The sequence below is a fragment of the Desmodus rotundus genome, chromosome 10 (genome assembly GCF_022682495.2).
Source record: "Desmodus rotundus isolate HL8 chromosome 10, HLdesRot8A.1, whole genome shotgun sequence".
Classification (NCBI taxonomy): Eukaryota; Metazoa; Chordata; class Mammalia; order Chiroptera; family Phyllostomidae; genus Desmodus; species Desmodus rotundus.
Window position 1 is genome coordinate 106,759,379 of NC_071396.1, and position 18,140 is coordinate 106,777,518.

At 44.4% G+C, this 18,140-nt stretch overlaps 1 protein-coding gene across 1 annotated transcript in view; it reads left to right on the forward strand.

Annotated features, from left to right (window-relative positions):
• Positions 1–6,219: 6,219 nt before the first annotated feature.
• CDH7 (cadherin 7) overlaps positions 6,220–18,140 on the forward strand; it is a 116,216-nt gene continuing 104,295 nt past the window's right edge. Inside the window, exons 1-2 of the mRNA XM_053913341.1 lie at positions 6,220–6,472; positions 16,485–16,890. Of these exons, the coding sequence (XP_053769316.1) occupies positions 16,681–16,890 (210 nt within the window). The 5' untranslated portion in view covers positions 6,220–6,472; positions 16,485–16,680. The remainder of the gene's footprint in view (positions 6,473–16,484; positions 16,891–18,140) is intronic.

Genomic DNA, 18,140 nt, shown 5'->3' on the forward strand with positions numbered 1-18,140 from the left:
CAAAGTCAGTCGTTCACGTTCATAAAAAGACCGCTGCTCTTCTTAACCATAAGAATCTTTTAGGGTGGCGGTTCTTCAATATTTTATCAAGCATGCTCACCTTCCTAGAAATTCACCTTTGAAAAAAATGGTTCATTTCATCCAATCTTTCTTCATAAGGTATACAGTTGCCTCTCCTACTTTTCCCTCCTGGATTTTCCTTCTGGATATGAGTTTAGCCTGAAAGTCACGTACTCTGGAGAGCTGTACTCCTGGCTCCATGCCACTACTGGAAGTAGGGTCATTACTACGTGCTCATTTTATGTGTGAGAACAGCACTAAGTAGAATTCAGTGGCTGCAGCTTTAAAACCTGCAGAACCCAGGGCCAGCCAGCTCTCTGATTCAACACACGGGGAGCAGTCAGGTCTGTACTGCTGCGAGGAGCCCAGTGGGGACAGGCAGAGAAACAGAGGCCCAGACACAAGTGCCACAAGAGAATGCATGCACAGGGAGCCCGCTTTCTGTCTAGGGGAGTAAAGGATAATGCATAAGAATCTAATTTTATTTGGAAAAAAAACCCCTTAAATCCCTTTGCTCCTTGGAGAGTGTTTAGAGCTCTAGGAATATTGTGATCGGCTTATGTCTCCTAATGTCTGTATACTCGGCACGTCCCTGCCCCAAGCGAACTGTCGTATCAGTTTATGGTTTTGGACTTTCCAAAAGCAAGTGGTATTTTCCCCCTCCAAATGCCGGGCTGCACTGCTCATGGTTCTCTTACTGATGTAGCCTCTTCCCTCCTGTTTGTATAGTTATGTGTGTGCCTGCAATAGTCCCTGGGGCCTCGGCCTGGCTTTCCTTTGTAGCTCCTGCAACATGTACCATTAAACCTGGTACACAGCACACACTCGACAAATATTCCTGAAATGAGTTTATTGTGAAAATCTACTTTTTCAAGAGACTCTGTGGCTTACGGCAGTATGACAGAGTGATGTGTTGCAGAAATTTGCATTATTGTTTTTCTCACTGAAGGGTTTAGCAGGCTTTTGTGGAACAACTATAATTCAAGAGACAGCATAGTTCTCGCTATACTATATTATTTCCGACAATTTTGATTTGAGTTGCTTTTTTAAAACTAATTTGTGTTCCAACTATTCTGAATCCAGAGATACAATTGCACATGAGCAGTATCATCTGCTATTTAAATAAGTAAATGTTCCCTTGCTTTGGCATTTTATACCAAATCCAACTCAGATGTTTATCTGTTTGAATTTGTTCTTCAGAAAAAAAAACAACAAAAAACGTGTTGACAAATTTGACATGTAGCAGAAGAAAATTCCATCTCTTCTTAAAAGCGATATCCAGGGACCCACACAGTCTCTGATACTCTGGAGCCCCGAGCAGAAGGCCTGGGTGCCTGGGTGGGGGGGGGGGGGATGGGGGCTGATGATCGGGATGACTTCTATTGCTCGGATGAGGGAAAAATGAATTCCTCACCTTTGCTTTCCAACCCTGTTATGTGTCACTGAGTTCCCATCTCATTCTAGGATTTTTTTTTGTTCAGGTGAGGGGTAAGCTATCTGCCATCTCTGAGCAGATATGGCGTCTTGGGCAGCAAAACTGAAAGTTTCTGAAAAATGTCCCCTGGGGATTTCAGTGTCTTTCCTCCCAGTCTACTGAGTGCTTACTGTCCTTGTTCTTAAGGGCTGAGGCTGCGGAGAGGCCTGTCGCCCTCTTCCTCACCCAGAAGAACTTTCAAGGAGCAAATTCCTTAGGCCCCATTAGACATCCTCGGATGTTCTAAAAAACGTGGTGGTGCCTGGGCCATTTCCTCATTCTGTGAAGATCTACAGGGCCCTTCCACTAAAAAGTATAATCTCCGAAAAAGTACTTCTTTTTGGACAGACTGACTTCTTACATAATGAAATGGGAGACTTTGAGAACATCCTAGGCAGCAAAATGGTTGTAATACCTGAGACTTTGGAGTCTTCCAGTCTGGTTTTCTATGAGGGATGCAGTCACCGATGAGATGCGGTTGGGGGGGGGGGGGGAGTCCATGATGTTTATCACAGGCACATATGTCTAGCTTCTTTTAGTGTTCAGTTATGCTCCCTTATCGTTGGGTGGAGTCTAGACATCGTTAAATCTATTCAAATTTTCTGATTACATCCCAGGAATTGTCCTACAGCGGTGCCACAGCTGGAGTCTCGGCCGACAGATTTCTCCCCTGGATTTCTGCAGTCATTTTCTAAACATTTCCTCACCTCCAGTCCCAGGCTAACACAAAGGCCTGCCAGGGTGTCCCTTTGTCTGTGGCAGTTAGGATCGCAGTGCCTCTTCAGGAAACCCCTCGTGGTTCCCCATTGTCCTGTGGCACATTCCAAACCTTTTCTCTTCCCATTCACAACTTTCATCATGCGGCCTCTCCAGCATCCCACACTGGACATTTTAAATGCACTTCCCTCTGTTCCCAACACGTTGGAAGGTTCCGGAAGGCCAGACTTACATGTTATTCATCCTCATGTTCCCATCTCCTAGGCTGAGGATCAAACGACAGGTTCAGTTAATATCTACCAATGTAGTGACTGACAACTAGAAATCTAAGTCCTTTCTTCTAATTAAATATATGGAAGAATGTAGACATCCTCAGGAAAATGCTAAGCATAACATAATGAAAAGATCTATTTTTATTGTTACTACAATTTTATAATGGGAGAGATAATCCCAAGCAACTATAAATGGTCCAACTTAAAAAAAAATATTTATTGATTTCAGAGAGAGAGGAAGGAAGAGACAGAGAGAGAAACATCAACGTGAGAGAGACTTCTATGGGTTGCCTCCCATACCCACGCTGACCAGGAATTGAACCTGCAAACTTTTGGTGTGCGGGATGACTCTCCAACCAACTGAGCCATACCAGCCAGGGCAATGGTACATCTTTTTGACAGCCTGCCTTATGTAAGTGCTCCCTACCTTCTGCCACACCTATGTTTTCCCACCCGCAGAATCTCTAGAATTACTTAGTTCTTGATGGTTAGTTCTCTTGCACCTTAGAGGCCAAACACCCAAGTCCCGTCTCTGGTTTTAGAGTAAGATCAGGATGGATGGCGTCCGAGGACAATCTAACCATTGCAATTGCACTGGAAACTTCTCACTTGCACCAAATCTGCTTTGGTAGACAAAACGTGTAGAGAAATAACTTTCCACACTGACAGAAACCAAGGTGGCGTTCCAGTGTTTCAGATTCCTCAGTCTTCAAAACACAGTGCTGGCTAGGCTGCTTTCACTGATTTAATCAAGAGGAAAAGAAATGGAAAGGTTTTTTTGTTTGTTTGTTTTTTTAAATGGGGACAAAAAGGGGGCATTTATCAAATCTGCATACGACATTATATAATACTGATGAAGCCTTCAACTGAGGGGAGTCAAATGAGATTGGCTTATGTATAAGACTAGAAATATTGAGAAATATTTAAAAATTGAATGGAAACATCATAACATTTCTTAAGTAAACATATACTGTTATGACTTACATTTGTATTTTATGGAATCTTAAACATGTGGTAGCACCTTAGGATTTGTGCAGTCCAGCTAGTTTTATTTGCTTCTTAGAAAACTAGGTTTTCTAATCAACCAAAAGCTGTAGGGAAAGAAGGGGAGACGAGAAAGGAGCTAATCAAATGTGACTTGTCCCTGGACTTGGCCACAGCAGAAACCTGGGAGGCCTCTGGAATTTGTTGTTTCTCGGGCTGTCTCCTAGGAACTTCCAGACCTGGAAGGCCCATCACTCCGGCACAATCCATCCTGACGTAGCCCGTGAGGTGCCTGCTCCTCTTGCCTTCCGCAGACGTTTGCCCTTGTTGATTCTGCCCTGATCGTGTTCCCTTCAGATCTTCACAAACTCAACTCATTCTCGTCATCGTATCTCAGCTTAAATGCGGTCTCCTCAGAGAGACCGCCTGTGACCACCCCAGACAGAAGTGGGCCCCTCAGGTACTGTTGAAACCACCTCCCTTCTCCCCCCTGCCCTCCAGGGGGAGTGGAACCTGGGCCTCCTCTAGGTTCTAGCTCAGGTCAGGACCAGAGCCAGCATTCTGGGTAATGGAACTCATTCAACCTCTTCTAGAATCTGCGTCAAGTTGATGGTTTAAGAATATATATTTTTTTAAAGGAAGGCAGTTAGTATGGAAATATCTGGTTTAAGATGAAAGCCCTAACTGGTGATCAACATTTATGCAGAGGCACAAAATAAAAAGAGGAAACTTTGTGGAAAATTTGAGGAAAGGTACAACTGACAAAACTTTTAAATAAGTGGCCTCCCAATCTGTCCCTTTGTGATGTGACGTCCTTTGATTAGAACAAGCCAGTGCCGTGAACATGCTGCAGGGCCTGGTGGTTTTGTGATTCCTGATCACAGTCTGTCTCTCGTAGAAGAAAGGCCCGGGCGATCAGTGAGCGGCTTACAAGTGGGGGGCTGTGTTCAGATTAGATGAGTGCCGACCGGGGGTACAACATTCACTCCTCTCACGCACACTGACGTGGGCCCAACAGGTGCTCTGTCCTGATGATACTATCAGTCTGTGTCTACCTGAAGCTTCGAGTCCAGAACAATTGCCACAAAGGGTCCCATGTTATTATACAAAGCAAGACTAATGTACAGTTATAGGCTGTATGATATTAGAGCCCTGGCTGGTGTGGTTCAGTGGATTGAGAGCTGGCCTGTGAACCAAAGGGTCGCTGGTTGGATTCCCAGTTAGGGCACATGCCTGAGTTGCCGGCCAGGTCCCCAGTAGAGGGCGTGCATGATATTAGAACAAATGAGGATTTTAACATGGGGGAAACAATCACATGAAAGGTCTCAGTGATGAAGCCAATGTTTAATGTCTGGATATGCAAAGAACGATAGTGCCCCAGATGGAGAAGCACATGGTACAAAATCCTAGGTGATGTCTGAGAGGAGATGAGCAGGTCTGTTCTAAGCATTGGGAGTTGGGGTGATGATTGACAGTTGAGTGGAAATGGACCGTGAAATGACCACCTAAGCAGGGCTGGAGCTGGGGAGGTTTAGGGGCCGGGATATAACTTAAAAAACAAAGCATTGTTAAGCACACCCAGAAGCATGGTATCAGCAACTTCGAACAGAAGCTCAAAGAAATGTTTGCTGTCAGCATTATTAGCATATAATTCAGTTTTAAATACTAACTCGATGAGAGGGAAAATGCAAGCTAAACGTGCAGGACGGGAGAGACTGAGCGAACGAGAAAGCAGAGGGGCGAAATACAAGGCGATGCTCACACAACAGGTATCGGCAGACTCCCTGCTAAGGATGGTTAAGAGAAGCAGGGCGGATTTCATTAGCGGAATGGGAAAAAATAACGTATCTGGCAACGACCTACTCATCTTCCCAAGGCCTACGACAGAACACCTGGCCACCAGGTGAAATCAAGGACCAGGGTGGAGGAAGACAAAGCGTGCTCAACTCCATGGGCTGCATCGCGTTCTATACCAATTGCCAGATCCTCTTCCCCACCTGGTGAGGGGTCTCCATCCCACCGCCGCTCACAGCACACACCTCCGAAGTTTTATGCTAGAGAACAAATTTTCTGCAAGAAAGTGGAACTAGGGCAGTCTGAGGAAATTGAAAGGGCAAAACTATCAGGCAAGAAAACTGTAAGTTCTGATTAGTTTTATGACTTTGCTTCATGCCTCAGGAGCTCAATTGATCACGGCTTCTAGGACGGCTTGGGGAGGGGAGGAGGGGAAAGCGCCTGCAAAAATTCTCAAAACTCTCCTCTAGCTCTGCGTTTTCAGATGCAAATACCTCGCTGAGAAATGTAGGGGCTGCGGCCCCTCCTACTTTCCCCAGCTCCTCCGAATTTTCCTGCGAAGGACTCCCGTCTGTAAGGATTTGTCTGGAGGGTGCTGGAAGGGGGGCGGGAGGGGGGCGTACGTGTGCACGCGCGTGTGTGTGCACGCGTAGTGCGCGGAGCGGATACCTTTTCTACAGTCCTCACTGTGTCTCCGGTAGGTGCCCAAGTCTCAGTGGCTCCCCAGCTGGTCGCACTCGGCGCTGACTGTAGGCGGCCGCCTCGGAGCACCTTCACGGGCTCCGCTCCCTCCCACCCCTGCGTCCTCCTTCCTGGGCCCCCGGACGCGCGCTCTCGTTCCTCCAGACCTGGTGTCCCAGTCGCCCAGGGGAGCTGGCACGGTCCCTCGTAGCAAGCGAAGGCGGCCAGCCCGGGGAGCCAGCTGCTAGGACGGGGCCCAGAGCCCCACTCCGCACGCCCCACGGAGAGGATTGTGATTGGAGCAGACGCCGGCGTCCAGCCGGGCGCAGCGGGTGCCGGGCGGGCGCCGCCACTCTGTCCTGCGCGCGGAGCTGCGCGCACCGGGTCCCGGAGCGCCGGCAGGCGCCCGGCCGCTGAGCGCGCGCCTTTTCGGATGCCAACGCCTGGGTGGTCGGCCCCGGACGACGCGGGGAGGGCAGCAAGGCCCCAGGTAAGTGTGACTGGCTGCTGGGGGCTGGGATGGCGCTGCTGGGCAGAAGTGCGCTGTGCGCATTTGGAAGCTGGACTCAGCCTTGAGCGGAAAGCATGCGGGAGGATCGAGTGGAGTTTCCCCGGTGTCCCCAAGTTACTGCTGTGTGGCCGTGGGACTTGCTCAGCCCGGCTGGAAGGGCGTGCGAACCAAGCTGATGGTGCTCTGCCTGAGAGCAGGTGCTGGGCGACACCAGGTGCAACACGAGTTCATTAGTTCAGGGTGAGCGCAGACCCTGCGCGCTCCAGATGAAGCAGTAAACAAGGTCTGCACCGCTCTCTTGCAAGAGGAACACCCTTGACCTGGGTTGGATAGGATCAAAAGTCTGCACGGGGGCCCCCGGGCTCTGCAGCAGCGGTCTGAGGCTGGAAGGGGGTGTGCGTCTGCGTGGGCGGGGGTCCTTCTACCATCCTCGCTAGACTCCTCTTACCATCTGTGAAGATGGAACTCATCTAAGGGTGCTTTGCTGTCGCTGTAATTAGTATTCTGCTGCTACTATCCGCCCGCAGGGCGTCCAGCTTCCTCTCCGCTGTTCCTTTTGGGTGCGCTGGGGATAGAGTGCCCGGCTACTCGGATGCTGGGTGGACTTCCTTGTGGGTGCACCTGGTACACACGACCAGCTGCTGGTATTCGACCTCCCAATGTGGATGAAAGAGAAAGGGCCTGTTGTCTGCATTGACCGCACGTTTTAGATTGCTCACCTTAAGGATTCCTTAGATACCGTTTAGGTGAGTAAAGATTGGCAATCAGTTCACCCAGCTGTGGGCAAATGGGGACCTGTAAAGAAAGCATCGATGATTCGGTGTCTCAAAGCTTTGGAGTCCTGCAGATTGGAGCTTGGGTTTACTGAAAACACCTTTTATTTTGCAAGAAATATCTTCTCTTTATTAGATCATGTATTAAGTGAGAGGTCTTTAAATTAGACACACTAGTCATATTCCTTGGAAATAGACAGGTGTTCAGCTCAGTTTTAATGTAGAAGTACGTGAACAGAACTTCAGGGGGAAATAGAAAAATGTAAGTAACTTGAGAATGCATGGCTCTTGCTAAGTGACAAGTGTGCATTTTAAAAATCAAGTTAATATTACAAAAAAAACCCTGTGATTTTAAAAGAGTTTGGGGGCAGCAGTAGCCCTATCCTCTTTCCCCTTTTTTTAAAGGAAAGTTTTCCCTTCTATACTTATGAAGACAAGTTAGTGGGGAGCAGGGGAACCAAGGAAGTAAGTAATTACATTGCAAGGTTTTAGTAACTCTCCAAAAATTTCCTCTTCTCAAAGAACTAGTTAGACTTTATGTTTACCCAAGCCCTGTTCTTGTTGCATATCTAAAGGCGAAATACATGAAGAATCCTTTCCTTCCCTTTTAGGGCTCCTTGGAACAAGGTGAATTAAAATTCAAAAGAATCGAGGCAGGTAGTCAAACTGGCAACTTTGGGGAGATTTTACTTATGGGTGAGTGCTCATTAAGGACTGGAGTGTCGGAGCAATTAGGTGGCATCCAACGATAATAATCTTATCTGGTCAAGCTAGCTGAAAGCCTGTGAAAAGGCAAATACAGGAACAGTGCAGAACAGTGCCCTGCTCAGCACTACTGAGGTCTGCAGCTTCACTAAAAAGGGCATTGTGCACGATGTGAGATATTCTTGTAATTAAGGCTTCAGTAGGTCTTTAGTATTGTGTTAACAATCAGCTGACAGACTCACAACTCTCCTTAAGTCTACTTTTATTGATTTAATACCACAGAGCTTTTCTCCTTTGTTATAAAAGTATAACTGTAGAGCATCTGTATGGCTGCAGTTTACCCTTGAATTGACTCTGGTTTTTCATGTCCAATGCAGGAGAGAGGATGGGGAGCATATGGAGTTGGCCACCGCTCCGCCGTCCTAGGTCTAAAAATCAACCCCTCTGTCTCCTCACACATGACGTCTTTGCAGTTCTTCCTATCAGTCAGCACGTGAGGGTTTTTGCTTGCTTGTTTGTTTTGAGGGCAAAGCTGAAAGAAACTTCTCAGACTGCATACTGCTATGAGGAAGTATTTCCAGTGAAATACTTTTTGTCCTATTTTTTTTTTTAGAAATCTTTTCTAAAGCACTGAGCCCAGTGAATTGTTTCATCTTGTGAATATGTATGCCTGAGTGATTTTCACCTTCCTGGATTTTTGTAAGGCTTTGCGTTTATTGCATTACTAGTGTGTATCGTGTCATGGCTCTCTTTCACACACAAAAATGGTTTTCAACTTGCTTGGAAGGCTGGCAAAAGCCTCCGCTTAAATCGGGAGCTTCAGAAACTTCTGAAATGACTCACACACACGTTAGCTGATGGCTAAGTGACTCCTTGGTTTGAGAGAATCAGTTGCTTTTGAATGGGGTGAAACAGGGGAGCTGAGGACAAGGGAGGAAGACATGTGATCAGAGTCCCGGCGTGTGACCGGCTGAGCCTCTGACGGGCTGAGCCGCTGTGGCTGTAACCGGCAGTACTCGAGTGCCTCCTCTGGGAATTTGTCGGTTCTGCAGAAAGATACCCCAGCCCCCTTGTCCTTCTGCAGGAATCCGCACTGACAGATGATCTGTGCAAACGAGTATGCAGACATCTGTCCGTATGTTCATTTAGGATTATATACTATAGACTTTCATTCTGGTAGAATTTCCTTTTGGCTTTATTGAAGCATAGTGGCTTTTATCGAAGTCACATAAATCATACCTGGCACAATGTAAATGCAAGGGTAAATTAAAAATCAACGTGGATACAGCTCAGGTATGTTGTCAAGGCATAAAGGAAAACCCTTTAAATAAAATTTTGCCACTTGGCTATTATATAAATAGCTCAGAAGGACTATGGTATATCACTTTGGTTTCTTTTTATTCACCTAGGCTGCTTCTATCAATAGTTAACTGTAAACTATTTTTCCTTTCTTTTACATTCCTTTCACTCACCACACAGGTTGTGTGTGCTTAGTGGAAATTGACTTGGTGATCCACTCATGGAAGTTTTCACACCACGCCTGATAACGCCAGGCACACGACAGGCTGTGTGATTCATTCCCAGGACCCCTGCCCGAATGTTTAGGCCAGTTCATGGCAGGAGGTTACGGTCTGATGCTGTGATGTTATCTGACCCAGGGAGTGAATGGATTGGATAACAGTCCCTTTATGTGAGAAGTCACATATCACAGAGGGCCCCAGCTTTGCTAATGAAAATGTAAAAAAAAAAAAAGTATATATGTGTGTGTGTATACATATACATACACACACATACACACTTTTTTACATACCTTTTACATACAAAAGAAGAGGGCATTTTCATAATATTAAAATTATTGAAGTTAACGCTAAACTTTTAATGGTTTTAATTGTTTCATACAAATGAAACAATTTAAATGGTAGCATATTTCTACAATAGAAGCTGCAGATGGCAATAGTAAATCTAGAATGGTTATAATGGATAGATACATTAGGAGTAGATAGTCATCTGAAAATATAAGATTTTCAGCAACAAATAATAGAATATAAGCATGTATGTATACGAATATATTTTCCCGAGTTGGTACCCTATTTCGAAAACATTCCATGGGCCATTGCAAATTTCAGTGGAAATAGTTTACTACTCGTGGGTCACAGTACAGCAGGAAGTTACTTTTTGATCACTAGGGCTATTTAGAAGGGGTGGGGAAGCATTGTAAAGTTGGGCGGTGCTCGCCTTTTTTTTTTTTTGTTACATGTAGACTTACAATCCTAAAGAACAGAGACTTTCACCCTCTTCTTGTTCTGCCCTCCTGACCCTCCTGGATCGAAATCCTGATGATTTCCGACTTTGAAAATTTAAACTCAGGGTCCTATAACAATGTCAGTGAGATCAATTCTGCTTTTCTTGTCTTTGGGAGAAGATGGTCAATTCCATAGATGATAAATTAAAAGGCACTTCATTATCAGAGCGAGAACTACTTGACACTTGAAATTATCCATTGCGTCCAGTCAGGCACAGTCCCATCAGTGACTGGCTCTGAAATACGCATTTCACTAGGATGCCGTGGGTTCTGGGTAGTCCTGACTAAAGAGGACAAGACTGCCTTTGGTGTTTCTAACATCTGTTCCGGCTCCTCTCTGTTATAATTCTGTGGTTCGACCACGTGAAGGATCTTCATTCCCAGGGAGCTTTGCATTTGGGATCTTCTTTGTGGTTTTCCTCTGACACACACCCTCAGGAGAACCAAGCAATTAATTACGTTCTTCAGTGCTGAGTGACGTCTTGATCTCCCAGGTATTGCTGATAGTAACTCAGCTCGTGTGTGGTGGTTGGAAATAGTGTGGCCACAGCTCTTAAAACACTCCTTGTCCTCGGCTATGTTCCCTGTCTTGTGGTCGTGGCTCTCTGTTCACTCACAAATGAGAGGACCTGAGAACAGATCTTTTTGCCCTTTCTGCATTTCCCTAAATATATGCACTTCAGTGGATCTACTTGAAACCTAAGTAAAAGTAACAAGGAACGGATACCGTCCTTTTTACAAAACAGCGCTCTGACTTCATGGACGGAGATAAATCACAGTCAGGACCTCACTGGTGATGGGTGGTGACTGTCCTGGGGAAAGCAAGGTCAAGAGCAGGTCTTTAAAGGAGACCTTGGATGAATCAGGAGGCAGTCTTGACATTGGCTTTAAATAACACCATTTAATACCTAAGGGATGTCCAAAAGAAAAGAGGCTTCGCTTCCCTTGCTATACACAAGACCTAGTAAGTAGAAGTTGTTGTTAAAGCAATGGTGTATCTTTGGGGTGCCCTCTGGCCACGGCTGTGAAGTGGCATCATTCCCACGTTCAAGCATGTATGTTGTTCACCCTTCCTAAGGACCCTTTAACCATGTGTTGCTTGTCAACATGTCCAGCATTAAGGCAGTTGTGCAAATGACAGTTTCCTCCCAGTAGGCAAGAGCGGGATTTTTTCCCCCATTTTGTTATTGTTACAACTGTGATGTCTTGTAGCATTATGTTTTATAGATCAGCCAGCAAACATCAGGGGGAATATCAGTTAGATTCTGAAGGTGTTTGACAGCCATCCATCATGGATAGATGGAGATATAGATATAGATATAGATATATAGATATAGATATATCCATCCACGATGGATGACCGTCAGTACTACCAACAGGTAATAATCTGTGTTAGTGTTGAAATACACACCAAGTGTACTTCAGAACAGTTTCAGAAGACCCACTTCCATTGCCAACTTCAGACACAGAAGCATGAGCAGCTGTTCCTTGCCCATAATTTAGAGGAACTGTGATAGGATAAGAGCTTTAACAGAGGTAAAGCACTGGTTATTTATATTGGACTGTAAGAACACATTCCAGTTAAGTGCCACAAAAGCTAAAATAGTAATATATTTTATTTGAATGTAATTGATAGTCATAGTTTATAGCTAAAGTTATTTCTAGAAGGCAAATAGCACTGGGCGCTTTTTAAAAAGCACTTTAGCGTATCTAAATTAATTGGTAATTAGGGATGTGTTTACATATGCTACTCTTCTGGTTACATATGAACTTGAGTGGCTTGGCTGCATCTGATACATTTTATGCTACTTGTCATGTTTTTAACTTGTTGCCTTTAATTTATATGGGACAGGATCTGGAAGACTTGTGCTTTTGCTAACTAACAATTGGTATGCTGATTCTTAAATAAATTTTATTGTTATTATGGAATTTGTAGTCATTGTTTTTAGGCATGAACAAAACATATGATTAAGTATATGATAGTGATTTCATCTGATTTTTAAAAGTAGTTTCACAGAGTTAAGTGGAACAGAGAATCAAAGAAAATTTTATGATAATGGATTCATTTTGGTAAAATAATATTGGCTATTAAGGTTAAATGAATAATAAACTGTCTACTTGGAAATAAGTGTTACCACTTAGTTGAACAAAAACAACTGGAACAAGAGGCAGCATGATAGAGTGATTACAGGTCAAATACATGATTTTAGTAAATACTGCTTGACTGATTCTTACCCTCTATTTTCCCCCTTTTGCTTCAATCATTTCATATTTCCTTTGTGAGGTTTCATTTTGTATTCTCTGGATTAAGATGTGTTGTGCTGATCACAGTATGACTTGTGGTGATTTTCAGGTATGTTTTGTTTGCAAAACATTAAATGTTATCAATGAAAGAATACAGGTTTTAGCTTTAAAATGTCAGAGCAAACACACCCCTTCTCAGTCTTACTCAGATCATTTATTTCTTTGAGATTAATCGTTCGTCTTGCAGCCGTCACCCCCGCTCTTTCAAACCCCCGTGGGTGGCTGCTGTTCAGCTCTCCTCTTCTCAGATGCAGCCCGTTCCTGGTGTCCTCCTCAGAGTTCTAATGCGAACATTGGTAGCTGTCGAGAAATGGACACAGAGGTGTCAAGGTTACCTGAACTGCATGCCATACATCAGTTCTCTGCACTGTCTTTTGTTCTGAGCTAGGAACAGTGACCAGGTCAGCTCTCCAGACTCGGAGAGCAGAAGGTCACTCTCCTAAGCTAGCTCACTGAAGACCAGAGGACGCGCAAGACAGATTGGGTGCAGCTTGTTTCTGCTGTGACTTGCTCCTTGTTGGTGCCTGAATACGATAGGGGGGAGGTGGAAGAAAGGGAGAGAATGAACGATCCACAAGTCCAAGATGGAAGGATGCAGGTGTTTCCTTTGGGGCTCAGGTTCGTGAGGTGATATTTAACCCACTGTGAAAAAAGTCAACAATTGGGATTGACTGTGTGCTCAGGTTCATTTATACATAAAACATATTATTGGGGTACCTTTATATGTGTTAACATATGTGGGAAGGTAAGAAGTCTGCTTGGAGGGTAATGTAATAAGAAATCTCAAGTTCAAGTTGTAGTTCCTTGTGTTTGATGACCACAGATAACTGGAGGTAAACAGTTCTTTTACATTGCTGTGGCTTTCTTAAATGTCTCTGCCTATTATCTTTAGTTAGTAACACGGCACACGTTTTCATAGCTTAAAAAAGCCAACGAAATCAATTCTGTATAATGGTCAAAAGCATAAAAGTAAGATCTGTAAAAAACAGAATTTAAAGGTAATTTAGTTCAGCTCTCTCCTTTGCAAATGTCGAAAATTAACTCCCAGTGGAATCCAAGGTCCCACAGAAAGTGGAGTCTTGAGGACAAAGGGCCTGTGCCTCCTCTCAGTCCACAGGTCCACATTATCTTTGTTGTCTTCCTCATCAGCCAACATCCTGAGTGAGCTGGGGCAAGTCTCTCTAATTCTGATACCAGTCTTTGACTCATAAAAAATACAGAGGACCTGCCTTTAGGAAATTGCCTTCCTACTGCATTCTTTTTGAAAAAAGTATTTTGGTGCCACTGTGTGTACCCATCTCGATTTTTTTGGTTCATGATTCAAATAGTTCTCTGGCACTGACCAGAACTCTCAAGGCTGTTTACAAACACTGCTTCACAAACCAATGGTAAGAAACTAGCACGAAACTGAAAAATATCCTCCTGATGATAATAACCCCCACAGCTGTGTATTTGAATGCTTTTAGTTGTGCCAGACACTCTCCTGAGCTTTTCCTGATTTCCTTATTTAATCCCATTATGAAGCAGGTGCCATTTCTGCCATTGTTGTTTTATAAGTGAGAAACTTGAGTCCTTGTCTCTGCGTGGTGCCTTCTTAGAATGTGAATAACCTGCCCAGGACTGTGGAGCTAAGACAGGAAGACTCAGAATTTGTCTTTATCGGAGGCATTTCCCAGTCCTTACCTGTGTGCAGTTATAGTAACTCCCCGAAGTTTGACTTCTCGAAGTTCATTCCCTACTTAGTTTTCCAGGAGTTGGGGACATTTTCATACTGAAGCAATGTTATCAAGTTCACTTAATGCATAAAGTAGTCTAAATAGTATAGTTTAGCTATATCACATTAAAATTTTTTGTCTCCAGGATCAAGGTATTTTTGTCCTTGTTTTTATGAGAAAATTCATTCTCTCTTGAGGGAGAAGGTGGTGGACACTGGAAGTGTTCCTTGGCCTCCGGTTTCCCGCGCTAGGCTCCGTCTGGTCACCACAAGGGTAACGCAACCCTCCTTGTCCCTAGGAACTTTGGCGGCCACTAGCACGAGGATGGCTACGCAACTCTGCTCCTTGCCACGCTGGGAACCATTGCTACTGAAGGCTGCTCCCCTAAGCTCCTGACTGTAATTCCTGGCTCATCACAGACCATCCCATACACCAGTGCACCATCGCCCAGTTTAAGCACCTACTTACCTTCTTTAATTATAGGGAACCTGTCTCAGGTGGGTTACTTAGCTCAGACTTCCCTACCATGAACTTGGAACCTCAATGAGGGGCTGGCATTGGGACACCAGTACATGACCCCAAGTTACTTCTTGTTTATGATTCTTAGTCTGGAATAAGCCCTTCTAGAGTGGTTTCTAAACAGACCAATTTCATTGTCGCTCCTCAGATGGGAGACGAGCTCGGCGCCCCCATCACGTTTTACTCATTCTGGCGGTTCTCAGCATACGTCAGCAAGTAGCTGTCTGTGTTGCAGGTAGCTGGATTATTTTGCAGTGTCCTATGGGATTTCAAAACTTTATAGAGATATTTTAACACAAGTAGGTTCACTTGAGTAGAGTTCCAAGTCAGTACAACCTATTGTATTTCTTCCATTGTGTGGGCTATTCCAACATATGTAATAAATTTCACCTTTCTTCTACTTACATGGCACTTTCTATAAGCAATTTGATGGTCAGAAATTGTCTTAGTAACAGACACTTCTGGTACAGGAGAGACAGGTAGAAAGGTGGAAAAGCTCATGATATAAAGACAGTGCATTTTCTGCTTTGATAGGGAGCTATCATTTTAAGCTGTTCTTAAAATTGTATTTTTCTCCTCTCTCAAAAACAATATGCACATGTTAATCTTTCACTCTAATTATTCTATTGTTGATTTATTTATAATTAGTCACATGAATGTATAAACCAAAATACAGCACCGTGATTTAAATGAGCAGTGTGTCATAAATTCTCACTCCTCTGTTTTGGGGGATGTTTGGAAGTCTGTTTTGTAACTGGTTTTATATCTCTTACATAATCAGAATTCTGTAACTGAAATAAGTAGACCTCAGAATAGGATAAAAGGTTTTTTTTTTTTTTTCTTTTCTGTGCTGCTGCTACAGCACCTCTTGGGTACTCGCCCACAATGAATGGGGCTCATGAATGTGGTTGAGTTTCCTCACCCCTCTCAGGCCGTAAAATTCAATCCCATAACTGTGTGTGGGGGAAGGGCCTACTGTGCGTGAGCCGAGCCAGGAGATGTCCAGTAAAAATCTGTGGAGTCACAAATTACTGCATTGAAATAGCATCACCTACCCTGCTACACAGCGTCCATGACAATAAGTTTGAAGGGGTGGGCAGGGGAAACCACGGAGCTTTTCAGCTGATCACAATCAAATCGGAGCACATCAAAACAGCTGGTGTTCTGTGACTCAGAATGCATCAGCTGACACTGAATCACCTCGTGCTTCTTTCTTTCTGCAGTTTCACAGAGGAGATTGAAACCAGCACATGTCCTTCCCATTTGCTTACATCCCTGCTTTGAGCTGCTTTGCTTTCATATTCTAATACCAACGCATGAAACTGCCTGAGCTATAAAAAAATTACATAAGTAAAGGCTAGCATTAAGATGATTTTTTTAAACTGATGTTGCTCCATTTGTGTTCAATAAACCATATGCTCCAATAGACTGCCCTAGAAGAAACAACATTTTAAGGTTGCTTTATGGAATGAGAATAATTTTGCATCAGCATGATTTATACAACTTATAGCCAGGGCAACAGTGATTGCAAATTTCCATCTAAGTTCACAATTTTGGTTTTAATGCTTATACAAATAATGACACCTTGGGAATGTGAGTACGAAGTTAGTAAACGAAAGTTCAAAGTTGTGCGTCTTGGTTTCTGACACCAGTGTGTCTCTTCGTCCCGGCAGGAACCTCTTACACCATTCTTTGGCGGAAGCTGTTCAGTGCTGGTGACCTCCTCCGGTGGAACACTCTACAAATTATTATCTCTGGACTCCCAGCTGACATCCTGCCGGAGGCAAGAGCTGCCAGGCCAACTGGAACTGTGTCTTTTCTGTTGTCAAGGTTTTCTTCTTACACAGGAAAAAGAAAGAAAAAAAAAAGATGAAGCTGGGCAAAGTGGAGTTCTGCCACTTCCTGCCACTGGTTGCTCTCTTCCTGTGCGTTTCTGGGATGAGCCAAGCGGAACTGCCGAGGTCCAGATCGAAGCCCTATTTCCCATCCGGAAGGCCTCGGACCAAGCGCAGCTGGGTGTGGAACCAGTTCTTTGTGCTGGAGGAGTACATGGGGTCAGACCCACTCTATGTGGGAAAGGTAGGGCACATGGCCTTTTCGAAGTCACAAACGATCATTGGGAATGTCTGTGGTTGGATGGAAAAGTGCTCGATTTTGCTTTGGGGATGGCAAACACGCACCTCTCACCCCTGTGAACTAGTATCTGAAGTTGTTGGCCTTGGTTAGCCATGCTGAGACCAGTATTATTCATACAGTGAAGTCCTAACCTAGGGAGCCACGCTTCACTCCTGAAACAGGTGGGGATTCTACAGATACCTCCTTGTCCTTGATTGTGGCACACCCCGCATTGCTAAAACTAGAGCAGGAATATTCACTAGTAAAAGAAGAGTTGTGGGTTTTTGTAGCCAGTTGACTTTCACTTCTTTTTGGGCGGTACTGTGTAAATGACGCCCATACTAACTTTATGCTTCTATAGCCTTTCTGGATACTTGCAATTTAAAACCTGCAAAGTGAGATTACTGAGCCTTATTGTCTTTAAATTATGGGCAATTCAAACCCACTTTTCGCAGCAGCGGTCTGGTTTTGATGGATGTTTTAAAATCTGCTTTTGAAAATGGCCTGTGGGTGAAAAAGGAATGTGAACAGAAGTCGGTTAGAAGCAATATTAGACCCACGGTGGGCTGTTTGTGGTGTGTTTGTTTTGTGGCCAAGTGGTCGCCAAACTGAGCTCTCTTTTCTGTGGCTGTCTTCTGTGTGGCTGTTTGGGCGGGATTTTCATGTGAGCACTTCCTGCACCGAAGGGCACGTAGGGGAGCATGGCCTTTCCCCTAACATGCTCGCTGGATGGGTCCAGTCCCTAGTGGGTTGCAGTTTCGATATTTTCATATTTGCCAAGATTCCCCACACTTCTCAATTGGATGGTAAGCGGTGGTGCCTGTTCTCTGAACAAAGTGCTCTCGACAGGAAATCTATACCGCTGCGTGTTTGCCTTTCACCTTGTCAGTGTATGTGTCCATTCCTGAAAAAGCTGATGAATGTACCTATGAGTAGATTTTCAACTTTGAATGATGGAGGACAAATCTTCACAGTTTATTTATTTCGTGGGGTATGTTTTCACTTGAATACACCTCCAGTAAGAGTGAAAACCTGTTTTTGTCGATGAGTGTCTGCCTAAGTCAAGGTAATCTGTGTTATAGTTACTGTTTTCAGTGAAAGCCTCTGGAGTTTACAAATAATGACACATTTACTGTGAAGGGAAGGATCTGAGTAAGTTTAAGGTTTCTAGGGTTGTGGGTTAGGATTTTTTTTCTAGCCTAGATGTAGCGTGT